Source organism: Piliocolobus tephrosceles, chromosome 3 (genome assembly GCF_002776525.5).
Source record: "Piliocolobus tephrosceles isolate RC106 chromosome 3, ASM277652v3, whole genome shotgun sequence".
Classification (NCBI taxonomy): domain Eukaryota; kingdom Metazoa; phylum Chordata; class Mammalia; order Primates; family Cercopithecidae; genus Piliocolobus; species Piliocolobus tephrosceles.
In genome coordinates this window covers 44,700,817-44,728,545 of record NC_045436.1, presented here as the reverse complement: position 1 = coordinate 44,728,545, position 27,729 = coordinate 44,700,817, and the positions used below count along the sequence as shown (strand labels likewise).

Sequence of the window (27,729 nt, the reverse complement as noted above, 5' to 3'; positions counted from 1 at the left end):
TTCAAAGAGGCTTATAAACTAAGAAAAACGCAAACCTCAGGACAATGAGTATGTGATCACAGTATACTGGCAAAATTCAGTTTCAGAATTACATAAAAATATATTCAGGACTGGATTTAGAGAAAAAGCCTTCAATGGTATTTGTCTCCAAAACCAGAGTAATACTTGTTCCTTTTTACACTTAATATAATGTGAGCATTTTTCCATATTAAATACTTTTTAAACTATTTTAAAATGGGTCTTTCCACCTGTGATCCCATCCACCTCAAACTATTTTTACACAATACTCTTTCATCTATCCATTCAGTCATCAAAATGCCATCCAACCCTTCAGTCAACAAAATCCCTCAGCTCAGGAACATAGCAGTGAACAAAACATACAGAACTCCGTGTTCATGGAGCTTAATTCAAGTAGGAAGACGACAAACGAAATACACAGTACATTAAATGGTATAAGCACTTCAGAGAAAAATAAAGCAGAGAGGGATACAGGGAATGTGTTGGAAGCTGAGAACTACAATTTTAGATAGGGTAACCACTACTCTGACTTCCCCCAAAACCTTATATGGCTTCCCAATGCCTGATGCCTAGGCCCCAGGCCCAGAGGCCCTGATTCAGGTCTGGAATAGGGGCCAGGGAATCTGCATTTTCACATGCACATCAAGTGATTTTGACACAGATAAACTACAGATCACACTTTGAGAAACACGGGTCGGCCGGGCGCGGTGGCTCAAGCCTGTAATCCCAGCACTTTGGGAGGCCGAGACGGGCGGATCACGAGGTCAGGAGATCGAGACCATCCTGGCTAACACTGTGAAACCCCGTCTCTACTAAAAAATACAAAAAACTAGCCGGGCGACGTGGCGGGCGCCTGTAGTCCCAGCTACTCGGGAGGCTGAGGCAGGAGAATGGCGTAAACCCGGGAGGCGGAGCTTACAGTGAGCTGAGATCCGGCCACTGCACTCCAGCCTGGGGGACAGAGCGAGACTCCATCTCAAAAAAAAAAAAAAAAAAAAGAGAAACACGGGTCTAAAGCATAAGCTCCAAACCACTGATCCTAACACTGAAGGCTCTCCCACAGTTTGGCCCCAACCTGCCTTCCAACTCCTTTCTCACTGCTTCTTACCTTCACATGCTCAACGCTCCACACAATCTGAACTGTTTTCTGAATCTGCCTTGCTCACAGTTTTCACTGACTGGAATGCCCTTCGGCCCAGGCATTTCCTATTTAGAATCTATTCAGACTTCAAATACAAACTCACTCTCAAAGTGTTGCTTTGTCTACCCAGCTAGAAATAACACTTTGAATGCCTACGGCGTCAAAGCTATATAACTCTTGTGACAAATCCACTTTTCCAGCTTGTATTGACCTTCTTTCTTATGACAGGGAAACTTTTTTGTCATCTACGTTATCTCTGCATCCCTAGGGTGACTAGGAATTCTTGGCCCATAACAAGCACTCAAATTAGTGTTAGGCAACCAAATGGATACACCAGTCATCGATCAAACACCCTTGGTTCCTATATTACATTCCCTTTACTCCTTAACTCTTCTTAGCTTTCTTCTTTGCCAATGTTATTTTTACCTTAACATTCTAAATGGCATTCCAAGGTATCTGGATTTTTACAGTGAGAATGTTAGTTTTGTAAACAGAAAAAAATTAAGAAAAATCCTTTTAACATCGTGACTGAAAAAGTATAGCAGCAGGAGTTGGTAGGTAAATGCTATCCTTTTCTGTCTCAACAGTCTCTTCCCTCTTCACAAGATGATCATGGAAATAGGAACCTGCATGAAAGAATTCTGCCTTCTCACTATTCACAATAGCGAAGACTTGGAACCAACCCAAATATCCATCAATGATAGACTGGATTAAGAAAATGTGGCACATATACACCATGGAATACTATGCAGCCATAAAAAAGGATGAGTTAATGTCCTTTGCAGGGACATGGATGAAGCTGGAAACCATCATTCTCAGGAAACTATTGCAAGGACAAAAAACCAAACACCGCATGTTCTCACTCACAGGTGGGAATTGAACAATGAGAACACTTGGACACAGGAAGGGGAACATCACACACTGGGGCCTGTCATGGGGTGGGGGAAGGGGGGAAGGATAGCATTAGGAGATATACCTAAAGTAAATGACAAGTTAATGGGTGCAGCACACCAACATGGCACATGTATACATATGTAGCAAATCTGCATGTTGTGCACATGTACCCTAGAACTTAAACTATAATTTAAAAAAAAAGAAAGAAAGAACTCTGCCTTCTCAGTTGCCTAGAAAGAAAAACTTTGCAGGCTGGGTGTCGTGGCTCACACCTGTAATCCCAGCACTTTGAGAGGCCGAGGCAGGCAGATCATGACGTCAAGAGATCAAGACCATCCTGGCCAATAGTATAGTTGGTTAAAATCCCATCTATACTAAAAATAAAACAATTAGCTGGGCATGGTGGTGCGCACCTGCAGTCCCAGATACTTGGGAGGAGAATTGCTTGAACCTGGGAGGCAGAGGCTGCAGTGAGCCAAGATCGTGCCACGCACTCCAGCCTGGCAACAAAGTGAGATTCCATTCAAAAATAGAGAGAGAAATCCATCCTGGCTAACCCGGTGAAACCCCGTCTCTACTAAAAAATGCAAAAAACTAGCCGGGCGAGGTGGCAGGCGCCTGTAGTCCCAGCTACTCGGGAGGCTGAGGCAGGAGAATGGCGTAAACCCGGGAGGTGGAGCTTGTAGTGAGCTGAGATCTGGCCACTGCACTCCAGCCTGGGCGACAGAGCGAGACTCTGTCTCAAAAAAAAAAAAAGAGAGAGAGAGAAATCAAACTTCACCCTGTCCAAGGTTACACAGACACCAACGTAGCATTCTGAAAATCATCACCCCAGTATTATTTCAGCCTTTTACACTTCTCTATACACTGTAATAGTAATCTTCCATTTTAATGAATTTTAAATACATTATTTGGATACATACAAATAGAAATATACTAGAAGATTGTGACATACCTGTGGATTTTCCAAACGCTTTAAATATTCTTCAAATGATCCTTCTATAAACTGCAAAAAATAAATCTATTAGAAATGTCATCTAAGATATATGTCAAAAGTTAACCGCTTCACTGTGTCAACAACATTCACTGTGAATTACTGTTTGTACATAAACCTAAAATACCTCAGTATTATTTGAAAATATGTACATAATCTAATTATGAAAACATATAGCAATCATTAAAGACCATAAACATACAAAAGAACGTAAAGAAGGAAATTTTGTCAGGAAAGGTTCCCTGAAAGAAAAGTGACTCAAGATGAGTACTGGACAGGATCTGGATGGCAACAGGCAGCTGATACTCTACAGAGAGGGCCAATGTGGCATGAGGAGGAAGAGGAACACTGTGTTGGGAAGACAAGCAATCTGGCCAGCTGGAGCAGGACAACCTGTTGTGGAACTGAGGGGGAGAAGAACCCAAATGGGGGCATATTTACAGAGGGCCTTGAGCCCAGGAAGGACTTACAGGCTAGATGGGAAAGGCCATTCAAGGCCACTGCAGGTGACATTCTGAACTGAGAAATTATATAATGAAAGCAGTTCTTTAACTTGGTAGTGGCCAGTGTGTGGAAGGGAATAAAACAAAGGCTGACTTCCTAGCTAAGAAATAGTATAGCTTAACAATACAGATAAGAGTACTCATTGTCTCTCAGTTCAGTGATACTAGAAAGAGCGATGAGAACTAGTAAGGCTAAAAATATTTTGAAGCATCAACAGGATTTTTCTTTTTTTTTGAGACGGAGTCTTGCTCTGCCGCCCAGGCTGGAGTGCAGTGGCTGGATCTCAGCTCACTGCAAGCTCCGCCTCCTGGTTTTAGGCCATTCTCCTGCCTCAGCCTCCCGAGTAGCTGGGACTAAGGAAAAAAAAAAAAACACAGAACCATTTAAAGTTACAAGAGAGTGCAGAATTCTGACGCAAGCCTGCATCCTATCTGAGAGTCTTCTTTCTGGGCAGAAAGTGTCCATCTATGCCATGGCTGAACAATGTCATAACAAGGCATAATCCTTTCTACAATATCTCTTTCCAATTCTGGACAAATGAAACTGCTTGAAGGTTCGTACACGGAAAGTGAAACTTTTCCCCATGGAACTTTCAACCTCTGATCATACCTCAAAAGATTATATGGACTAAGGCCGGGCGCGGTGGCTCATGCCTGTAATCCCAGCACTTTGGGAGGCCAGGGCGGGAGGATCACGAGGTCAGAAGATTGAGACCATCCTGGCTAACATGGTGAAAGCCTGTCTCTACTAAAAATACAAAAAATTAGTCTGACGTGGTGGTGGCGGGCACCTGTAGTCCCAGCTACTTTAGAGGCTGAGACAGGAGAATGGCATGAACCTGGGAGGCAGAGCTTGCAGTGAGCCGAGATCACGCCACTGCACTCCAGCTTGGGCAACAGAGTGAGATTCCATCTCAAAAAAAAAAAAAAAAAAGATTATATGGACTAAAATATACGCAAAGCACTTAATCTTAATGCCTGGCACATAGTAAGCACCTCAACCAATGTTAGCAATATCCATTATCATCAACAGTTTTACCCTCTGGGGCCAATGATTAATAAGAATTAATTTAAAGACCACTCCACCTACCCACTTCCCTTCTCTACCACACCTTTGTAACCTTTGTACTTTCTTATCTAGCCTCTGCGTTACCAGTTTTTTTTAATAAAACAAGGTTTCAAGCCTATCATTTGTAAAGTATTATATCAATGTTCTCTACCAGTCAACTGGGGGAAACAACATCCAAAGTTGTCAGGTTACATAATTCTAGGTCTTCAAACCAGTAAGTATTAAATCCTGTAAGACTTTGAATGTAAAATGAGAACAGGTCACTGTGGCATCTTATTTCACATACTACCGAAAAAATTGTATTAAGCTGTTACACATTTTATTAACTATTAATCACTACTTACATAATTACAGTGTTCTGATATGTGAGTTCACACTGAACCCTGAAAATTAAAAAACTATAAATGCCTTCTGATAAAATTAAGCGTTCAGCATTACTTACACTCGGCGTATTTTTTACACTGCAAGTCTGAATTTTTTTTTTTTTTTTTTTTGAGACAGTCTCACTCTGTCACCCAGGCTGTGGTGGAGCAGCACAACTCGGCTCACTGCAACCTCTGCCTCCTGGGTTCAAGCAATCCTCGTGCCTCAGCCTCAAGAGTAGCTGGGACTACAGGCATGGGCCACCACACCCAGCTAATTTCTTTTGTATTGTCAGTAGACACAGGGTTTTGCCATGTTGGCCAAGCCAGTCTTGAACTCCTCACCTCCCAAAGTACTGGGATTACAGGCGTGAGCCACCATGCCTGGCCTGAATTTTTTAATTTATAGGGAGTTGCCAATCACAGAAACCACTATTAATCACAACACCCCCAATTCCCTGACCATGTCAGACAACGCCCACTCTTAGTATGCAAGGGCCTTGTCCAGGTCATCTTTTCATCTCCCACAGCTCAGCGTCTTATCCATCACAGTAGCTTTCTACATGTCCAAATAAATGCAAAACATAAAATAGCCTAGAAAATAACGTAACTGAATAACTAGATTAAGTTCAATAGAGAAGTTTTTTTATGTGTTATTTTCATAACCTGCATTAAGATCCAGCCTATGAAATTTCTACTAGAACACTTCTAAAAGCCAAAATGTAAATCCAAGTCAAGACACCATTACATGTTTGAAATTACAAGTTACCGCTTCAAATTTCTCTCTGTTCTCTCGAAGATAGTGAATACAGGCCATTCTGACTTCAACATGGCGAGACTGAGAGTGCAATACCTAAAAACAAAAGGCAACAAACACACTATTAGGCATTCAGTTAAAAGTTACAACCTAATGTCTTCTTTTACATCCAAAATAATCTGACAACCAATACATTATCAGTCTTCCTCCATTTCCCTTTCTAAAATTTCGATATCTTTATTCATTCCTACCTCTTCTTCTAACCAAGCACAGCAAAAATATGACATAGACAAACAATACTATTTCTTAAGCCAAATTTTGAAAAGAACTTATTAGCCTTTCTCCTGTAGGACATTTTTGCAAATTTAGGACACTCTCTTCTCTTGGCCATCCCTCCACAATAACTTTACTCTTCACAAAGAAGAGCTAACAAAATCCATGCTATGCCACGCTCAACCTCATCTTATACATACTGAAAAAAACAAACTGGCAACTTCAGTAGGAATGTATTTTGAAGCTTTCAGCCTGTAAAAGGCCGATTTATTTTTCCCATTAATTCTGATTCCACTTAGACGCTCTATGTAAAAATTTAAGTCCACTATGGTTTCAGAAAAATTAAGGCACTCATTCTTTCCCTGGTGATCAAGCTTACAAGACAAGAAAGAACATCCAAGTAGGCAGCAGAAGGGGTGCAAAAATGTTGTGTGATGTCATCCCAAGAGGTTTGGGATTTGTTTTTATGCCCAAATTGTAAAGTACCAACCTACAAAGTATGATCCAGATCCTCTCACTCTGTAGTTTTCATTTTCTTCTATTAAACAACCAGTTCAACAAAAAGATAACTTACTGGCATGTGGTCTTTTACCAATATTCTAAAGTGGTGAACTGAAACAATTAATTTTTGTTTTTGAGACGAAGTCTTGCTCTGTTGCCCAGGTTAGAGTGCAGTGGCACAATCTCGGCTCACTGCAACCTCCGCCTCCCAGATTCAAGCAATTCTTCTACCTCAGCCTCCTGAGTAGCTGGGATTACAGGCACCCACCACAGAGCTTGGCTAATTTTTGTATTTTTAGTAGAGACAGGGTTTCACCATCTTGGCCAGACTGGTCTCAAACTCCTGATCTTGCGATCCACCCACCTCAACCTCTCAATGTGCTGGGATTACAGGCATGAGCCACTGCACCCAGCCTGAAACAACTATTTCTTATCCAATGCTTCCTTCTAGCTAGCTCCCAATTTTTTTCTTACCCCCAGACAGAGTCTTTCTCTGTCCGCCCAGGCTAGAGTACAGTGGTGCAATCTCAGTTCACCGCAACCTCTGCCTCACAAGTTCAAGTGATTGTCCTGCCTCAGCTTCCCGAGTAGCTGGATTATAGGTGCTGCCATGTCCGGCTAATTTTTGTATTTTTAGTAGAAACAAGGTTTCACGATGTTGGCCAGGGTGGTCTCAAACTCCTGACCTCAGGTGACCTACCAGCCTCAGCCTCTCAAAGTGCTGGGATTACAGGCATGAGTCACCGCGTCCAGGCCTAGCTACCAATTCTTTAACATGCTTAAAGGAGATTAAAATTCTTTTCTATTACTAGGTATCTCAAAGATATTCCTGTACTCTAAAAGGTTATAGTTTAAACACACACACACGCACACACACTTAAAATAACACATTTCAAACTACCATCAAGATCTCTCAAAAATTTATATTAATAGAAAGTAGCTTTAAGAGTTACAGATCCTGGCCGGGCACAGTGGCTCATGCCTGTAATCCTAGCACTTTGGGAGGCAAAGGAGGGTGGATCACCTGAGGTCAGGAGTTCGAGACTAGCCTGGTCAACATGGTAAAACCTCATCTCTACTAAAAAAATAAAAAACAAAAAAATTAGCCAGGTGTGGTGGTGCATGCCTGTAGTCCCAGCTACTTGGGAGGCTGAGGCAGGAGAATCGCTTGAAACCAGGAGGCAGAGGTTGCAGTGAGCCGAGATGGCGCCACGGCACTCCAGCCTGAGTGAGAGAGTGAGACTGTTTCAAGAAAAAAAAGAAAAAAAAGTTACAGATCCAACTGAGTGGTTCTCCCTTTACGTTTAGTGTGAGTAGAGAATTTGGGAAAAGGGAGGCTCCAGCTGTGCATTCTACAGCTCTCCTGGTAACAACCAGGCTCATTTATACCCACAGAACCAGCACAACTGCCTAGACGCCTAGTATGTCCTATTACACTGAGATACACCGAAGATGCACCTATTGAGGTTAGCAATTAGTTTGTTTTCATTGTAATAACTGGTTTTCAGTTTAACCGATTCTACCTTCACTGCTATTCTCGGACACGATTAAACTGTATTCGTATACATTCTAAGAGTCTGTGACCAAAAGAACTATCTATATATAAAAATAACCACCAAAGAGTTTTTTTGCCAGCCGGGCATAGTGGCTCACACCTGTAATTCCAGCACTTTGGGAGGCCGAGGCGGGTGGATCACAAGGTCAGGAGATTGAGACTAACCTGGCTAACATGGTGAAACCCCATCTCTACTAAAAAAAATACAAAAAATTAGCCGGGCACAGTAGCAGGCGCCTGTAGTCCCAGCTACACAGGAGGCTGAGGGAGGAGAATGGCGTGAACCTGGGAGGCAGAGCTTGCAGTGAGCCAAGATCGTGCCACTGCACTCCAGCCTGGGCGACAGAGCAAGACTCTGTCTCAAAAAAAACAAAAGAATTTTTTTTTGCCAATTCAACAAATGACATTTAGCAACACTTCTTTAACAGAAGCCATGTTAGACACTATTATGAATCAAGGTATTATTAGTACAAATAAACCACAGTGTCATCTGATAGGGCTTTCCTCTGCCATTAGCAAAGTGGAGCTAGTCTTAAAGCCATTTACCTAGCAACAGGTGGCAAACGTAAGTTAGTAAAGCTTATTTTCAATCAAAAACAATGGTAGGCATATTTATTGGTCCTTCTCCTCTTAACAAAGGTTATGGCACATACAATCTATCTGAACCCCTTGCTCAGAAGCAAAACTCTTAGCAACTTCTATAAAGTGTGAGAGTGCTGGTAATTTACAAAGTCAAGCACTGCAAGAAAAGCAAGGTTAAATGACAACTTTTTAAAATGTAAATTATTGTGCAAGGTTGAGAACACTCCGGAAGAATTAAAGTAATATGACAAATACCTCTGCAAATTAATATATACATGAAAGCAAACAAGAAGGCTTTCCCATTTTTACTTGGGATAAGATAGTGATAAATACTGGGAAAGGCTGAGACACTGTTTTAGCAAGTCTTCTAAGAGTGCCCTATTTTTAGCTCCATGGCTGTGGAGCTGATTCAGGTCAGGCCTCTGGCAGGCCCAAATCCACAAGTGTAAAAAGGAAATGGCCTATCTAAATCAGATAATTCGGAGAGAAAGACCAAAATTCTAACTCAAGTCTCCTCCCCTCTTTAAAAACTGCCACTTAGATTATTTACTCTGATTCCTTCTTAGAAATGATGAATATTTGTGATTTTATAGGAGAAATTGTTGGCAAAAATATAAATCCTTGGTACTTATTTTAAAAGGGAAGCCTGACGTTGGTATTACTTCCTCTTTCCCACACACACACTTTGCCTTTAGCGATGATGGCTATACCTGTAGTCTACTGAATAACTGAACTTCTCCCAAAGTTCAAGGTCTTGAGCTAACCTCATCAGACTAAAACGGAGCCACATAACTGGGAAGGGTAGTCCCTTATGCCTAACCTAAGCCCCATTACAAAATAAAATAAAATGTGTTACCCGATGTAACAAACAGTTCTTAGTGTAAACTAGCTCTTGCCCCCTTTCCAGTTAAAAACAGAGATCCCACTACAATAACAGAGAGGCTTCTGTATAATCAAGGCCACCAAGTATCTATGGTATGCACTACGGAAATCAGGCACACCTTTCTGCTTCAAATATAAACTAGGACTCAGATAACTCAAATCCAAGTAAATTGCAAGCTTCCCTTACCGCCATTTATTTCTACCTCCTTGCTTACCAAACTCTTGCTAGGTCTAACAGTACGTAATAAATATGGGCTGAATTCACTTCCACCTCTTCCCTAGGCTTCTGGAGGTGCTGAGGAGTTCAAGGAAGCAAGACAGATATAGACTCAGAAAATTCACAAATGGGGCAGACTATTTACCTACTACTAATAAGGACTGGAGGGAGTGGGTGGGTGTGAACATACCTCACAGCAACATTGAAAATGAGAAAAGTCTACCGGACAGAGCCTGGTTTGGGGAGCTTCTGGAAGAATGTTTCAATGACAATGTCCGCAACATAAAGCAACGGTTTGTGTCCCTTAAATCAATTTGTTTTAAAGAAAGATTTTCCGCTACCTATGGCAAATAAATGGCTCGCCTTTTAATGTTTAAAAATATGAGAACGGACTGGCCTCCAGATGTTAAGTAAAAGATTTACTCACAAATAGAAATTTTAAAAGTTATTTAGCATTCAAAAAAGGTGAGGGAAAACAGAAACATCATAAAAACCCCACAGGGGGGTAAGGGAGCGGTGTGCGATGGGGTGTGGGGAGCAGGTCCTAGGTCAAACGAAAGCACATGTGAAAGGTCTGAAAGACACACCAGAGCAGAAACTTTTATCCAGCTACTTCGGCAGCTATTTTTCAATACAAGATGGGTTTTGGTGACAGCACACCTACAACACAGTGTTATATAACTGGAATAAGCTCGCTCAAAAACAAAAATCAGAAAAATCTTCCTGAGCAACTGTGTTAGAAAGTGGTTTTGAAAAGCTCCAGTTACACGTACCCTTTCTACTACCAACATCAAAACAGGCTTTTTTTAAAAAAAGTCAGTTCTGTTTAGCATACCTACACAACCCAGCAGACCATAATAAAGGGTGGAACCTACTCAAAGACAAATCCTTCAAAATATTCTATATTTGTAAAAGGTTGATTTTTCTCAAACGGCAGTTTGCCCATTTGATTCAAGTGACATGGGCGAGCTTGCCTACCCCACATTCCAAAGTCCAGCAGCAAACCAAAATATGTTCCACAAGTAAAGTTTGATCCACCACTTACAGTAAACACTTGTTTTACTGGAGTGGGGTGAGCGTGGTGCTTCTTAAACGAAGGGATGGAAGCTGAATGCGGAACAGAAGTGAAAAATATCATGTCGCCAGGTCCCCAGCAATAAATCAACTGTACAAGCTCCGAGCAGGCCTCACAAGTTGTCTTCAACCCATTTACCTCTTCATCAGGAGAGAGACACCCCGTTAATTTGCGAGCTTTGAAGTTTCAATTTGCACCTTTCAGACGCAAAGCAGCGTCCCACTCCGGCGTTACAATGGGGCGCTGTGACGACAGCGAGGGCACGCGCAGCCCCGGCCGTGGGCGGCCCGGACAGCCCGTAGCTGCCTCCCCACCCAGACCCGCCGGGCCGTCCCCGCCTCCCCTCGCACCATCCCCCCCTCCGCAATTACCTGCTCCGCCACGGCCCGGAACAGGCACGACCCATCCTTGGCGACCAGTTTCCGATACAAGCCCAGTTTCCGCAGATAGGCATCCATGGGCGTCGCGTCCTCGCGGGGCCCCGCGCCGCCCTGGTCCCCGCCGTCGGGGACGCCGACAGCCGCCTCCATGTTGCTGGTCCTGCTGCAGGCCAGGCGCGGCAAGGGCTAGCCCCACATGGCCAGGCCGCCGGCTGCTCGACGCCCCGGCCTGGGGCAGGCGGCGGCTCGGGCTGGGGCTCGGGCTCCGCGAGCGGCGGCAGGCGGCGGCGGCCCGAGGCAGCGGTCCGTGCTCTCCGGGCGCATAGGGGAGCCCTGCCTAATGCATGGCTGTCCGCACGCGGCCGCCTCCTCAGAGCGAACACGCGCCCACAACAAACGGGGGGAGCGGGATTAAGGAAAACCCCGAGTGAGCAGTCACTTCCCGACTGCCTCGCTGCCTGACTCAGGACCCAGGCCGGGGTTCGCCGCCCCGACAAGTTTCCTCGTCCGTACCGGTGTGAAGCGAGAAAACCCCCGCCCCTGGCGCGCACGCCGGGCCGGCTCAGGTGAAGAGAGGCCTGCGTCCCCCGCGCACTCCCCACGCCGGGAGCCGAGGAAACCAAAAAAGAAAGACGCGGCCTTTCGTTTCCCCACCTCGCTGGAGGGCGCCGGAGGGGCGGGGAGCGGGTGGGGGCGCCCGGGAGAGAACAGCACCTCGCAGCCTAGAATTTGTTTTCGCTTTCGGCCCGACAGCGGAGAGGACGACGGGAGGTGTAGTCTTGGCAGCCGCAGGAAGTCGGCTTGCGGCAGGCGGGGACGCACGGGCCAGCCTACCGGGGGAGGTGCCCGGGAGGCGCGCGGACTACAAGTCCCTACAGCGCGGGCGCCGCCGCTACCGCCCCAGGCGGACTTCGCGCTGCTCTGGCGCCGCGTCTGCTAGCAGGCCGAGGGGCTCCGCCAGCCGACGTGGGGCGAGCAGAGCGCGCCGCCCGCCAACCCTGCCACTGCGCGGCGGGAAACGCGCGCGCTGGGCTGGCGTGGAGTTGCCAAGGACACGGCGGCGCAGTGTCGGCCCTTTGTGTATTTCTTTCCAGAGGGCGCACCTGTCTGCTCCCTTCCCCCCGGCCTGCTCTCCTGGCGTTTCCATGGAGGTGGCTTTAACGGCTTAAGCAGAAAATAGAGCTAATTGGCGGAGGCTCCGGGAACTGACACGGTGCGGGACGACGCACTCTGTCCATAAATCAACCGTGGACTGCTTATTCCTATTAGAAATTAGAAGTACAGCTCACGTACGGCAAGATGAAGGCTTTGCCAAAGACATTTTTGTTTACCCTGTCACTGTAGCTGAGCACCCCATCACAGAGACATGTCACTGTCGGAAGACGTTAGGTTTTTTTTTTTTTCCTTCTTAAAAAATTCATCTTGTAATTGCTTGATAACATGCTAACTGGACTGGCCATCGCTTCCACCAGTGCTCGAGGCTTCAGCTCAACTTCCCACCCTCCGATGATGAATGACAGAGAATTGACAAAGTCAAATTATGCTTTAGAACCCAGAATTAATCCAGCATGCTTCTGTTGCACCAGAATTTTATTTCGCTAAAATACAACATGTGGTGTCCTTATTTAAATACATGGTTAATCATAAGAACTAATTCAGTCTTTAGGCTGTGGTGGAGGAGAGGGAGAAGAAAAGGGAGCGTTACTGTAGGTTTAGACATGTAGTCAAATACGTTGGAATGGGGGCAAGGCAGGCCAGGTGGTGAGGGTCCAACGACATAAATTTTTAAAAAACTACTTTACACACTTTTCAGTATTTTCAGTGCAAGCAATCAGTCATACATTCACTTTCCCAGGAGCGTAGTTGATTTCTTAATGTTTGTTCTATCTCAAATGATGCTTATTTTAGAGAATACAAACGTCATAGTTACCCAAATGAAAACAATGTCCCTGCCTCAAATTTACTTGCTGTAGCAAAGAAACGCTTTGAAATCACGTTTAGAAAAATACATTTTCAGCCGGGCGTGGTGGCTTACGCCTGTAATCCCAGGACTTCGGAGGCGGAGGCAGGCCGATCACCTGAGGTCAAGAGTTTGAGACCAGCCTGACCAACATGGAGAAACCCCGTCTCTACTAAAAATACAAAATTAGCCGGATGTGGTGGCGCATGCCTGTAATCCCAGCTACTCGGGAGGCTGAGGCAGGAGAATCGCTTGAACCTGGGAGGCGGAGGTTGCGGTGAGCCGAGATCGCAACATTGCACTCCAGCCTGGGCAACAAGAGCAAAACTCCGTCTCAAAAAAAAGAAAAAAAGGAAAAGAAAAATATAGTTTCAAGTCAAACCTGTTGCTTTTCTTTTTAAAATACATTTACATTGCATGTACTTCTCATTCTGCTTAAAAAAACAAACAAACAAAAAAAACAAATCCTGAGTATTGCCACTACTTAAAACATGGATCACCCTGGTTTTTGAGTTTAAAAGCTTGCCTTTTAAACTCAAAGAGAAACTCAAAGTAATACCTAAAATCCTGCTGAATGAATGTAGAACAGCCTCACTCTAAGCTGGCTGCTTCTGGTTCCAAAATTAGAAGTGATGCACCTGTTATCTCTGACCCTGGGCCTGTTTAAGGAAATCCTTTAGGTATTTTGAGACCTAATCCAAGATAGGCCCTCTGTATGCCAACTTCCCAAATATAGCTCAGTGTTAAAGCAACATTAGAGGATCCTGTCTTTAAACTGGACCAAAACTTAGAGAAACTCACTCACTTTCAAAGGATCTTTACTTGTTGACATTAACTTCTGAACCTTTTCAATAAACAAACCAGAGCTGACAGAATGTTTATTCTAAGGAAGCCATTTCTGCCTGTGTGAAGAACTCTAAGCAGACATCATTTTAATCAAACAATACCTGAAAGATTCAATGCTTTTGAGACCTAATGAAATTATAAAATTAAACTTACGCAAAGGAGTCAACCAACTTTTTTTCCTTGTGCAAAGTCAATGCCTTAGGTTTGTTTACTCTGACAAACTTTAGGGCTAATAATTGTACTAGACAGAATTTTTAAAATTGTTTTTAAACTTCATAGATGGATAGATTTTATGGAGTTTTGTTTTTTCCAACCTAAGGTTAGGTATTGTAGTAGGCAGCCTCTAAGATGCCCCACCCCCGACCCCCACCCTGTGATTCCCACTTCCTGGTATTGACACTCATAATCACCTCCACCTTGTAACAGGATTGGTCTGAGTGACCAATAGAATAGAGCAAAAGTAATGGTATGTCATTTCTGAGATTAGGTTATAAGAGACACTTTTGGCATTTTGACTCCCTGTCTCATGGGTCACTCATGCTGGTGGAACCTGGCTGCTATGTGTCAAACTGACAGAGAGGTTCCCTTGGTAAGAAACTGGAACCTTCCTTCCTCCAGCAGTCATGTGAGTCAGCTTTGAAGCGAATCCTCCAGCCTAGTCAGGCTTTCAGACAACTCCAGCCTTGGCCAAAATCTTGACTACAACCTCAGGAGAAACCCTGGCCAGAACTACCCAGATAAGCTCTGAAATTCTTGACCTCAGAAACTGGGTGAGAGAGTGTTTGTTTTAAGCTCCTAAATTTTGTCGTAATTTGTTACATGGCAATAGATAAATAATACAGATATAATTCTTCATTATTTGTCTTTACTAGATAGAGAATGAATGCATTTTGACAATTTATGAAAATAATCACTGGTTTAGTATCAGTGGTTTTACCAGTTCTCTGAATTCTGAAGATGAAAAGGTGGGTTATTTTACCAAAGAGTCAAAATAGTAATAGGATTTTTTTAAATCTATAAAATATCTTACAAAAATAGAGTAACCAAAGAATGTCTTCATTGCCACATAGCATTGTTTCATTTTCTACAAAAATTCAAGTACTGGAATCCTACTCAAAAAACGTATTTTATGAAAAAAGACCTGTATCTTCTGGATCTTACCTGCCAGAGGCTACTAATTGCCATTCTCCACTTCCCATTTGATTTCCCCTGAGTTTTTGCTGGGCCCATGGGCACCCAACTTTGGGCTATATCTCCCAACTACCTTGGAACTAAGTGTGACCCTGTGATTGTGTTTAGGTCAATGGGATGTAAGCAGAATTATTTAACTTCCAGCTCATCTCCTTGAAGATGGATTCTCCTGCCTTCTACTCTCTGTCCTACTTCCCATGAGCTGCTCTGAAAACATGGTTGAAGGCCGAGTGACTCACGTCTGTAATCCCAGCACTTTGGGAGGCCGAGACAGGCGGATCAGCTGAGGTCAGGAGTTCAGGACCAGCCTGGCTAACATGGTGAAACCCCGTCTCTACTAAAAATACAAAATTAGCCAGGCTTGATGGCGGGTGCCTATAATCCCAGCTACTCCGGAGGCTGAGGCAGGAGAATCATGTGGACTTGGGAGGTGGAGGTTGCAATGAGTCGAGATCACGCAACTACACTCCAGCCTGGGCAACAGAGTGAGACTCCATCTCAGAAAAAAAAACAAACATGGTTGAAACTAGTTAGCCAGCTTTGATCATGCAAAGACAACACCCTAAGATAACAGAGCAATGAGACGGAGGACTGGAGCTCCTGAATACTTCATAGCCTGTGATCCTTGAACCACTCCTCTCCAGACTGTTCATGAGAAATAAACTTATTTTGCTGACCATTGCCGCTGTTGTTATTATAACTACTTAGTCTATGTATTCTAGCATATTTCCCCCTCCAATATTAAATAAGTGATAATATTTTATTATCAAATTAAATTTACTTACAAGAGTTTCTGAGTTGAGCAGAATATAACTCTTTTTTTTTTTTCTCTTTTGAGACAGAGTCTGTTGTCCAGGCGGGAGTGCAATGGCGCCATCACAGCTCACGGTAACCTCAACCTCCCCAGGCTCAGGTGATCTTCCTATCTTAGCCTCCCGAGTAACTGGGACTACAGGCATGCACCACCACTCCCAGCTCATTTTTTGTGTGTTTTTAGTAGAGATGGGTTTTTGCCATGTTGCCCCAGCTGGTTTCAAACTCCTGAGCCAAGCAATCCTCCTGCCCCAGCATCCAAAAGTGCTGAGATTACAGGCGTGAGCCACCACACCCGGCCCATAATTCTTTTTTCTGAGAAATTAGGGAATTGCCAAAGACTTAATTGCAAGATTCCAAATGTTAGAGGGCTTCAAAATATGAAGTTTTTAACATCAAAATAATGGTGTTATTTCAACTAATGACTTTCTGCCTCACCAACCCACATTCCCCTTTAGTTGCTACATTTGATGGTGTTGACCACCTTTTCATTTTGTTACTCTCCTTCATTTTTTGTGAAGGTGATATATCTTGTGTAGTCAAGATATTTAAATATCTTGTCTTGGTTATATCTCCTTTGCTGATTCCTTTTCTCCCTCACTCCCCATCTCCTAAGTGTGGGGGTGCCCCAGGTCTCAAGCTTTAACTTTATTTAGCCCTGTTCTCTTTTCCAAGCTTTAATATCTTATCTCTAGTCCATGCAGGGTATTTCCACCTGAAACGCATTTCTAAAAGTAAACTCATTTTTCTCTTAAAACCATCCCCCTCAACCACTCTAACATCAAGCATTAGGTTTAAATAGTAGATACTCAAAAAACACAACATTTGCTGAATGATTTAATGATATATCATTTATTTTGGTAGCTAACTCTTGTTTTTGCTTGATCATTTTCCATTCTCGGTGGAATAGATGAGAAACAATAAGGAGTTATAGTCAAGGTAATAGAAACCAACTTTTTGCAAATGAAATAATTTAGTTAAATGCTCAGGCAAATCAGGAAAACACTGGTGTAATGGGACTACATTTCCAATTTATATTTTGGAGCAATGATCATTCAGAAAAATAATCTCATCTGTAATTTAATAATCGAATGAAATGATAGAAGAGAACGTATGCTATAGCTTTTGTGTTTCATTTGCAAGCTATTCACAAGGAGTAACTGGCTGGTGGTAATAAAAGACTTTACCCGTTTCCCACCTTCTCTGGTAACTTGGAATATCAACCTTAGCAAAGTCCTTCACAAGCCTTCTAAGTCTTCAATACTATACATTCCTGCATAGCAGAAAATACTTTAACATTGCATGAGTTAGTTTACCTTTTCCTTGCTACAGCAAAAGGATCAAAAGAACGGCAGAGGAGAGACATCATTTCCCAAAACGGGAAGCAAATACTTCTCACTGCAGGAGAATGTTTGAAGATCAAGGCTTGAAAGAAAAGAAGACCACTTTTCTTAGTTTTTAAAGTAATTTTTAAAGTTTCACTATGGCTTAATTGTCATCAAGATCAATTCAAAAAATTACAAAAGAATAAAAAAAGGAAAGAAGGAAGGAAGTACAAGGAAGGTAAAGGGGCCAGGACCCTGGTAACCATCTATTAGCCAAGTGAACTAACCTAGAGAAGGACCTTGCAAGGGGCTTGGCTGAAAATGTTCAGATATCTGACTCCTTTCTAGCTCACCGTTCAGCCTCCGCATGAAGGAGCATCTCTTGTTAGCCATGTTACTTAACTGTACCAGCGCTTTGTAGCTTGACTGCTCTGTAGTACCGAAGTTGGTGTATGCCATGAGATCCTTACTTAATCCTAATAAAGAAAAAAGAGCCCCCATCTGTACTTTCAAACCCCAGAGCTAGCACTGAATAAGTTTCAAACCCCAGAGCTAGGACTGCAGTCCTGAGACCCTATAAACTGTATGACTAAAGAAGTGAAACTATGATTTAGTTTCTTATTAGAGCTATGACTTCCTTATATTGCCATGCCCAAGCTGGATGAGTTAATAAACCTCACAGTAGACTGAGCCTCTTACACAAGTAGCTAGTAGCTAAGTCATAGTCCATCATCTCTGCAAATAAAACCTCCACATACTTCCAACCATTTACCTCTCCTTCCACCACTATCTCTTGATTCCACCCTGACAGAAGCAAACTCACAAAGTCCCATTACAAGGTATTTACTTTAGCTCCCCAATGGGATTGTAAACTCTGTGTAGGCTTGCAGAATTTAAGATTCTTTTTTTCTTTTTCAAGTGTCTAATAGTATATTTGCTTTTGCATATTCAGATTAAACATTCAATAAACATTCATTAAATGATTTCATGTATTCCCAATGAAATGCTCAAAGAAGAAAGTATTTCAAATGAAAATACATAAATAACCACAGGTTATGGAACCTCAACCCGTAGGTTGAGGCCTAAATATTTGATATAGAATAGTGGACCAAGATTATATGTTAAGTAATACTTAATACTGTCTTCCTAACCAAACAAATCGAAGATAATCTAAAAATAGAGAATTGGCCAAACACATGATTATGATTATGTTTATTTTTTTTTTTTTCAGAGTGCTAGGGCTTTATTACAAATGGAGTTGACTGCTAGAGAGGCCCTTCTCCAATCTTTCTTCTGTACCTTCTTCCCTCCCAAAGACATCCCTCTAGGGGAGGTCAGTAGGCCATTAGGTAGGAGGAAATCTGGAGAGTGAAAAGGGGCACTGCTTTTGTCAAAGTCATCTGAAACAGCCACTGACTCTGAAGGCTGGCTCCAGTTGAGAATCTTCTAGTGGAAGAGGTTTAGCTCTCATCTTCAAGGTCCTTCATTTCTACATCCTGGGGAGCTTTTGTCTTCTTTTGCCTTTTGAGCTGTGGTTCACTAGTCCTGGCTGGCTTTGAAGGGGCTTCCACTTCCATGGCTGCCTTCTCTTTCTGGGGAAGCCGGATCTGCTGGAGGAGTTTTCTGGCTTCTTCCCTGACAGAGTAATGTTGGCACGTGCACTGGACGCCCGCTTCTTGAGATGATGCTGCGTGATCAGCCCTTGGTCTATCACAGCCCCAACCACCAGTGCATCAGACGCCCCTCCCGATTCCGCACCCGCTGGCCTTTGAACAGCTTCTTCTTCAGCTCGGTTCAGGGCTGGTTGATCTTTCCCCCAGGAGCTCCCATAGTTGCAATGCCACCCCTGGTCAAACACATTCTAATATGTCAATACAATTAGAATACAGTACTATTCAGCCTTCAAATACAATGTGTCTGTTTCTGTGTGTGTGTCATATCACAATCATCCAGAAAACTGTATAAAACCACAGATTACTGAAATTGAAGGTAGAAGATGGTGATGAATTAATCAAAGATCCGTCATGAATTAATAATTGTACTTAGGTAATGAGCACACGTGAGTTCATTATACTATTCCTTTTACTTTTTACATGTTTGGAATATCTATAATAAAAAACTTTAAAAATAGGGTTTTTAATATCCTACTTCAGGCTGGATGTGGTAGTTCACACCTGTAATCCCAGCAGTTTGGGAGGCCAAGGTGGGTAGATCACCTTGGATGAGGTCTCAGACCCTGAGGTCAGGTGGATCACTTGAGGTCAGGAGTTTGAGAGCAGCCTGGCCAATGTGGCGAAACCCTGTCTCTACTAAAAATACAAAAATTAAGGCTGGGCACAGTGGCTCACACCTGTAATCCCAGCACTTTGGGAGGCCAAGGCGGGCAGACCACTGGAGGTCAGGAGTTCAAGACCACCCTGGCCAACATGGTGAAACCTTGTCTCTACTAAAAATACAAAAAGGAGCCCAGTGTGGAGGGGGGCGCCTGTAATCCCAGCTACTCAGGAGGCTGAAGTAGGAGAATCGCTTGAATCTGGAAGGCAGAGGTTGCAGTGAGCTGAGATAGCACCACCGTACTCTAGCCTGGGCAACACAGCGAGACTCTGTCTCAAAACAACAAAAAAACACACACACACAAAAAAAACCCCAAAAAACCCAGGCACGGTGGCTCATTCCTGTAATCCAAGCACTTTGGGAGGCTGAGGCAGGTGGATTACAAGGTCAGGAGTTCGAGACTAGCCTGGCCAACACAGTGAAACCTCGTCTCTACTAAAAATACAGGCATGGTGGCACGTGCCTGAAGTTCCAGCTACTCAGGAGACTGAGGCAGGAGAATTGCTTGAACCCAGGAGGCAGAGGTTGTGATGAGCCGAGATCGTACCACTGCACTCCAGCCTGGGCAACAAAGCAAGACTCCATTTCAAAAAAAAAAAAATTAGCTGGGCATGGTGGCACAAAAAATTAGCTGGGCATTGGTGGCCTCTGCCTCCCAAATTGGTGGGATTACAGGTGTGAGTCACGGCTCCTGGCCCTGAACATATTACTCTTAAAAGCACTGTAAAACCTGAGTAAAATAATTTTTAACAACTTCGAGATACAATTGACACAATAAACTGTATATATTTAAAGTGTACAATTTTGATATCTTGATATAATGATATGCCCATGAAAGTATCACCACAATCAAACTAATGAACATATCCATCACCCCTCAAAGTTTCCTTATCCTTTTTTGTAATCCCTGTATACCACACACACACATGCACACACACATACAAACACACACACACACACACTCACACTCCTCAAGTTTCCAGATAACTACTGATCTGTTCTTTGTTACTGTAGATTAGTTTGTATTTTCTAGAGTTTTTATATAAATTGAATTATACTATATGGGCTCTTTTTTTGTCTGACTTATTTCACTCAGCACAATTATTCTGAACTGATCTGTTCATTTCATGTATCAGTAGTTTTTTTCTTTTCTTTTTTGGCTGAGTAGCATTCCACTGTATGAACATACCACACATTGTTTATCCATTCAGCTGTTGTATATTTGGGTTGTTTCCAGGTTTGTGCTATAAAAATAAAGCTACAATGCACTCTTCACTTTTCTCAGGCAAATCACCTAAGAAGTGTAATGACTAGGTCATATGTCACATGGTAAGTGAACGTTTAACTTTCTAAGAACAAAAAAAAAAAAACTACCAAACTGTTCCAAGTGAGTTGTACCATTTTATATTCATTGGTTACAGCAACAGTACATGAGAGTTCTAATTCCTTCACATCTTCTCCAACACTTGGTATGGTCGGCCTATTTATTTATTTATTTATTTATTTATTTTGAGATGGAATCTTACTCTGTGGCCCAGGCTAGAGTGCAGTGGTGTGATCTTGGCTCACCTCAAGCTCCGCCTCCCAGGTTCATGCCATTCTCCTGCCTCAGCCTCCAGAGTAGCTGGGCCTACAGGCACCCGCCATCATGCCCGGCTAATTTTTTTTTTCTTTTTTTTTTGTATTTTTAGTAGAAATGGAGTTTCACCGTGTTAGCCAGGATGGTCTCGATCTTCCGACCTCACGATCCACCTACCTCAGCCTCCGGAAGTGCTGGGATTATAGGCGTGACAGACTTTTTAAATATTAACCACTCTAATGAGTATGCAGTGGCATTTCGTTGTAGTTTTACTTTGTATTTCCTTAATGACTAATGATGTGGAGCCTCCTTTCATGTACTTGTATGTCATTTGTATTTCTTCTTTGGTTGAGTATTCAGTTTGGTGGGGCTCTTGCTTTTAGGATTCGTTAGGTGGAAACAGAGCAGCATTTAGCTTAGGGTTAATTTATATCCACTACTGAGGCTAGACCTTTCTGAGCATTCTAACCAATGTCTCATGAATTATGAGATTTTCCAGTGTGGCTAGGAGGAACCATCACTCTCCTTACACTGTCTCTATACTGGGCATTGTTTTCTCTAATCTTCTCAGGAGGTTGTTTCCCTGGCCTTGGGTGGTTTCCTCCCATGCATGCATTGGTTACAAGAATTCTCCACAAATCGTCACAGTTACTTCTCTATGTAGCCCTCTTCTCTATTGTACTGTGTCCAGTGAATTGGAGTTGCCTTGCTCTCTGGGACTCTTAGCACCATCTACTCAACTCAGGGAGTGTCTGTATTTTACTTGAATTTCCCCTCCCTGTGCCATGGTCTGAAAACTCTCTCAAGGCAATAAGCTGAGGTAATTATAGGCTTACTTCATCTGTTTCCCACCTCTGTGATTGCTGTCCTTTGTTGTCTAATGTCCAAAATTATTCTTTCATATATTTTCTTGACTTTTTTCTTTGTCATTTCAGGAGGAAAGGTAAGATCTCTATTACTCCATCTTGGCCAGAAGCAGAAATTTGAAAACAAATACACTGAGTATTGTTATGTTTATAGACTTTTAAGTTTGGGTCACAAAATAAGTCTAGTTTCCCTGCTTTTTTTTTTTTTCTTTTGAGACGAAGTCTCACTCTGTCACCCAGGCTGGAGTGCAGTGGCGTGATCTTGGCTCACTGTCACCTCTGCCATCCAGGTTCAAGCGATTCTTGTGCCTCAGCCTCCTGAGAAGCTGTGACTACAGGCGCACGCTGCCACACCTGGCTAATTTTTGTATTTTTAGTAGAGACAGAGTTTCACCATGATGGCCAGGCTTGTGTTGAACTCCTGACCTCAAGTGATCAATCTGCCTTGGCCTCCCAAGTGCTGGGGTTACAAGATTGAGCCACCAAACCCAGCTGGAGAGAAATTGTTTGTTTGTTTGTTTGTTTTTTGAGATGGAGTCCCACTCTGTCACCCAGGCTGGAGTGTGGCGCGATCTTGGCTCACTGCAATCTCCACCTCCTGGGTTCAAGCAATTCTCCTTCCTCAGCCTCCCTAGTAGCTGGAATTACAGGTGTGCTCCACCATGCCTGGCTAATTTTTTGTCTTTTTACTCTAGATGGGGTTTCTTTTTTTTTTTTCTTCTTCTTTTTTTTTGAGACGGAGTCTTGCTCTGTCGCCCAGGCTGGAGTGCAGTGGCGTGATCTCGGCTCACTGCAAGCTCCGCCTCCCGGGTTTACGCCATTCTCCTGCCTCAGCCTCCCGAGTAGCTGGGACTACAGGCGCCCGCCATCTCGCCCTGCTAGTTTTTTTTTTTTTGTATTTTTTAGTAGAGACGGGGTTTCACCGTGTAGACCAGGATGGTCTCGATCTCCTGACCTCGTGATCCACCCGTCTCGGCCTCCCAAAGTGCTGGGATTACAGGCTTGAGCCACCGCGCCCGGCCGAGATGGGGTTTCACCATGTTGATCAGGCTAGTCTGGAACTCCTGCCCTCATGATCCACCTGTCTCAGCCTCCCAAAGTGCTGGGATTACAGACAGGAGGCACCACGCCCAGCCAAGAAAGAGTTTCCTAAAAGTGAAAAAAGTACATATTTGACATACATACCAAAGGTGCATTTTCACACTGGAAAAAATAAAATAGAATCCACAAAACACTGTAAGGATCAATACATGAGTAAGGTTGCAAGATACATGATCAATCCAAAACCAATTGTATTTCTACACACTAGCAATAAACAATCCAAAAATGACATTTAAAAAATTCTGTTTACAATAGAATCAAAAAGAATAAAATCTTAGAAAGTAATTCACAAAAGAAGTTTGAAAATTGTATGCTGAAAAGTATAAAGCATTGTTGAAAGAAATTAAAGGAGATATAAACACATAGAAAGATATTAATGCTCATGGATCAGAAGACTTAATTTTTTTTTTTTTTTTCGAGACAGATTTTAGCTCTGTCACCCAGGCTGGAGGGCAGTGGCACGATCTCAGCTCACTGAAACCTCTACCTCCTGGGTTCAAGCGATTCTTCTGCCTTAGCCTCCTGGGCAGCTGGGATTACAGGCATGCACCACCATGCCCAGATAATTTTTGTATTTTTAATAGAGATGTGGTTTCACCATGTTGGTCAGGTTGGTCTAGAACTCCTGACCTGGTGATCCGGCCACCTCAGCCTCTCAAAGTGCTGGGATTACAGGCGTGAGCCACCACGCCCGGCCAGAAGACTTAATATTGTTAAGATGGTAATACTACAAAAATTGATCTACAAATTCAACATAATTCCTACCAAAATCCCAGCTACCTTGGCAGAAATTGAGACACTAATCCTCTAATTTATATGGAAATGAAAGAGATCCAGAATAGTCAAAATAATCTTGAGAAAGAACAAAATTATAGTAATCATGCTTCTCAATCTCAAAATTATTACAAAGCTACAATAGCCGGGCATGGTGGCTCACACCTGTAATCCCAGCACTTTGGGAGGCTGAGGTGGGCAGATTGCCTGAGCTCAGGAGTTCAAGACCAGCTGGACAACAGGGTGAAACTCTGTCTCTACTAAAATACAAACAATTAGCCGAGCGTGGTGGCATGCACCTGTGATCCCAGCTACTCGGAAGACTGAGGCAGTAGAATCACTCGAACCTGGGAGGCGGAGGTTCCAGTGAGCCGAGATTGTGCCACTGCAGTCCAGCCTGGGTGACAGAGCAAGACTCTCCAAAAAAAAAAAAAAAGATAATTCTTGGGAGAAAATATTTATAAATCATATATCTAGTAAGAGATTTTATTGAGAATCTATAAAGAACTGCTACAACTGAATAAAAAGACAACCCTATTAAAAATAAGCAGTAGATTTGAATAGCCATTTCTCCAAAAAAGATGTAAAAATAGCGAATAAGCACATGAAAAGATTTTCATTACTTATCATGGAAATACAAATCAAAACCATGATGAGATGCCACTTCACACATACTAGTATGGTTATAATAAAAAAGACAGACAATAGCAAGTTTTGGTAAGGATGTGGAGAAATTGGAACCCTCACACTTGCTAGAGGGATTGTAAAATGCTACAGTCACTTTGGAAAACAAGTTTGCCAGTTTCCTAAAATCTTAAATATAGAATTTTCATATGATCAAACAATTATACTTCAAGGTATACATTTAAGATAATTAAAAACATGTGTCCAGATAAAAATTGTATACTAATGTTCATAGCAACATTATTCATAATAACTGAAAAGTAGAGATAACCCAAATGTCCATCAACTGATGGATTAATAAACAAATATGGTATATCTGTATAATACAATTAAAATGAAAGTACAAATACAACAACAAAATGGTGAACCTTGAAAATATGCTAAATGAAACAAGCCTGGCACAAAAAGCCACATGTGTGATTCCCTTTATATGAAATGTCAAGAAAAGGCAAATCCATACAGACAGAAAGTAGAGGGAGTTGAGGAGTGGGAGGAATGGGGAGTGGCTGTTAATAGGTAAGATTTTTGAGGACAGGTGAAAGTATTTTAAAATTAGATCAGGGTAAAGGTTGTGCATCTCTATGAATATACTAAAACCGTGAAATTGTGCACTTTAAAAAGGTGAATTTTGTGAGATACGAATTATACCTCAATAGAGTTGCCATAAAAAATAAATAAAAATGGGCCAGGTAGGCCGGGCGCGGTGGCTCAAGCCTGTAATCCCAGCACTTTGGGAGGCCGAGACGGGCGGATCACGAGGTCAGGAAATCGAGACCATCCTGGCTAACCCGGTGAAACCCCGTCTCTACTAAAAATACAAAAAACTAGCTGGGCGAGGTGGCGGGCGCCTGTAGTCCCAGCTACTTGGGAGGCTGAGGCAGGAGAATGGCGTAAACCCGGGAGGCGGAGCTTGCAGTGAGCTGAGATCCGGCCACCGCATTCCAGCCCGGGCGACAGAGCAAGACTCCGTCTCAAAAAAAAAAAAAAAAAAAAAAAAAAAAAAAAAAAAAAGGGCCAGGTGTGGTGGGGCTCACACCTGCAATCCTAGCACTTTGGGAGGCCAAGGCGGGCAGATTACCTGATATCAGAAGTTCAAGACCAGCCTGCTCAACATGGCGAAACCTCATCTCTACTAAAAATACAAAAATTAGCCAGGTGTGGTGGCAGGCGCCTGTAATCCCATCTACTTGGGGGAGGCTAAGTCATGAGAATTACTTGAACCCAGGAGGCGGAGGTTACAGTGAGTTGATATCACACCACTACACTCCAGCCTGGGGGATAGATGAGACTGTCTCAAAAAACATACATACATACATACATACATACATACATACATAAATAGTATAAGTATTTCAAATAAACTTAAAAATTTTTTAAATGCATTTTATTATAGGGGTCTCCCCTTACTGGGGGGAAATGCATTCCACAACCCCAGTGGATGACTGAAACTGTGGACAGTACCGAAACCAATACATTCTATTGTTTTTTTCTATACATATTAATGCATACTTATGATAAAGTTTAATATATAAACTTAGCAAATAAAAGAGAATAATTATAACAAAATACTGTAATAAAAGTTATGTGAATGTGGTCTTTCCCTTTCTTTCTTTGAAAATATCTTATTGTACTGTACCGTGGGGAACTTAAATTGCAGAAAGCAAAACCTCAAATAAAGGGAGACTCCTGTATTTGCTTTTGGGTCTACTACGAGGCTCAGTTGTATAAAGTGAGTAACATTTTCTTGTGCCAAAATCTACCATGTTTCCAAACAATTTAGTAAATGTTTGTTTCATTTTCCTCAATTAGCAAGAACAGTCAACATGTTTAAACTCATTATTTGGTAATATAATAAGCTTATCTGGTATTATCTTCTAGGATAAATACTTGTAACTTTATAAATAGTGCATTCAGTCCCCTAATTATCCATTTTTATAAAAATCTTATCCATAGATAATCTAAGATGAAGAAGTGGACAATAAAGTACAAGAAAAGATAAAACACTAGTAAAATGAGAAATTGTAGCAGGACATGAACTTCTTGTTTTAATGTTTTCTTTCTCTTTCTTTGCAATAAACACATTCCAGGAAAGGCATATCTACTGCCACTCCTGAGAATGGAATGAAGGTATTTCCCTCACCTGTTTGAAGACTGACCACTAGCCTATAAAGCTATTGCTCTAAGCATGAGTTTTAATGAGCCATCAAGATCTATTGTGGGGCCTGTGGCTCAAGCTTGTAATCCGAGTACTTTGGGAGGCCTAGGTGGGTGGACTGCTTGAGCCCAGGAGTTCAAGACTAGCCTGGGCAATATGGTGAAACCCCGTCTCTACTAAAACCACAAAAATTAGCCAGGAGTGGTGGTGCACACCTGCAATGCCAGCTACTTGGGAGGCTGAGGCAAGAGAATTGCTTGAACCCAGGAGGTAGAAGTTGCAGTGAGCTGAGATCACACCTCTGCACTCCAGCCTGGGTGACAGAGCAAGAGTCAGTCTCAAAAAACAAAACAAAACAAAACAAAATCTATTGTGAAAGAAGTTAGGTATTTGATTTGTGTGTTACTACGTACAAAAAAAAAAAAAAAGCAGAAAGCATGTGAAGTGAGATGATAGGAACTGGTGCTTGGGACATAAACCTAGGAAAAAATGTCATAGAAAGTAGGAGCCTGGTGCGCAAGAAGTGCAGGGGACTATTATATATAAAGTTTCGGTGCTGCAAAAGAAATAGCACTGGAATATAAAATTTTCTTTTTAATTCTCAGCAAGGCAAGTTACTTCTATATAGAATGGTGCACCCTTACAGATGGAACAATGGTGAGCGCACAGTTGGACACAGGAGGGGAAGGGGCTCGTTTCCCTGACCAACCTGGTGGCGGCTGCTGTTGGCTAGGGTTAGACCGCACAGGCTAAACTAATTCCAACTGGCTAATTTAAAGAGAATGATGGGGTGAGTGCTTTGGTGGGAGTCAGGGCAGAGCAAGTAGCAAGTAATTGGAAAGAGGTAGGGTGGGGCAGGTGGTCAGAATGAGTTAGGGTGGGGCAGGTGGTCAGAATG

The 27,729-nt window shown here is 42.7% G+C and overlaps 1 protein-coding gene and 1 pseudogene across 5 annotated transcripts in view; both read right to left on the bottom strand.

Annotated features, from left to right (window-relative positions):
• Positions 1 to 11,967, bottom strand: part of OTUD4 (OTU deubiquitinase 4) — a 47,914-nt gene extending 35,947 nt beyond the window's left edge. For 2 of the 4 annotated variants that reach the window (XM_023226986.3, XM_023226994.3), the window contains exons 1-3: positions 11,195 to 11,967; positions 5,751 to 5,834; positions 3,009 to 3,059 (exon numbers count right to left, since the gene is read on the bottom strand). In XM_023226986.3, the coding sequence (XP_023082754.1) occupies positions 3,009 to 3,059; positions 5,751 to 5,834; positions 11,195 to 11,353 (294 nt within the window). In that variant the 5' untranslated portion in view covers positions 11,354 to 11,967. Of the gene's footprint in view, positions 1 to 3,008; positions 3,060 to 5,750; positions 5,835 to 10,793; positions 10,911 to 10,961; positions 11,072 to 11,194 lie in introns of those variants that run through there. The other 2 variants (XM_023227012.1, XM_023227004.2) reach the window with 2 other exon arrangements.
• Positions 11,968 to 18,544: 6,577 nt separating this feature from the next.
• LOC111552092 lies at positions 18,545 to 19,168 on the bottom strand (annotated as a pseudogene). Its single transcript, XR_002734545.1, has one exon. The product of XR_002734545.1 is annotated as an uncharacterized protein C11orf98-like (transcript).
• Between the last annotated feature and the right edge of the window lie 8,561 nt (positions 19,169 to 27,729).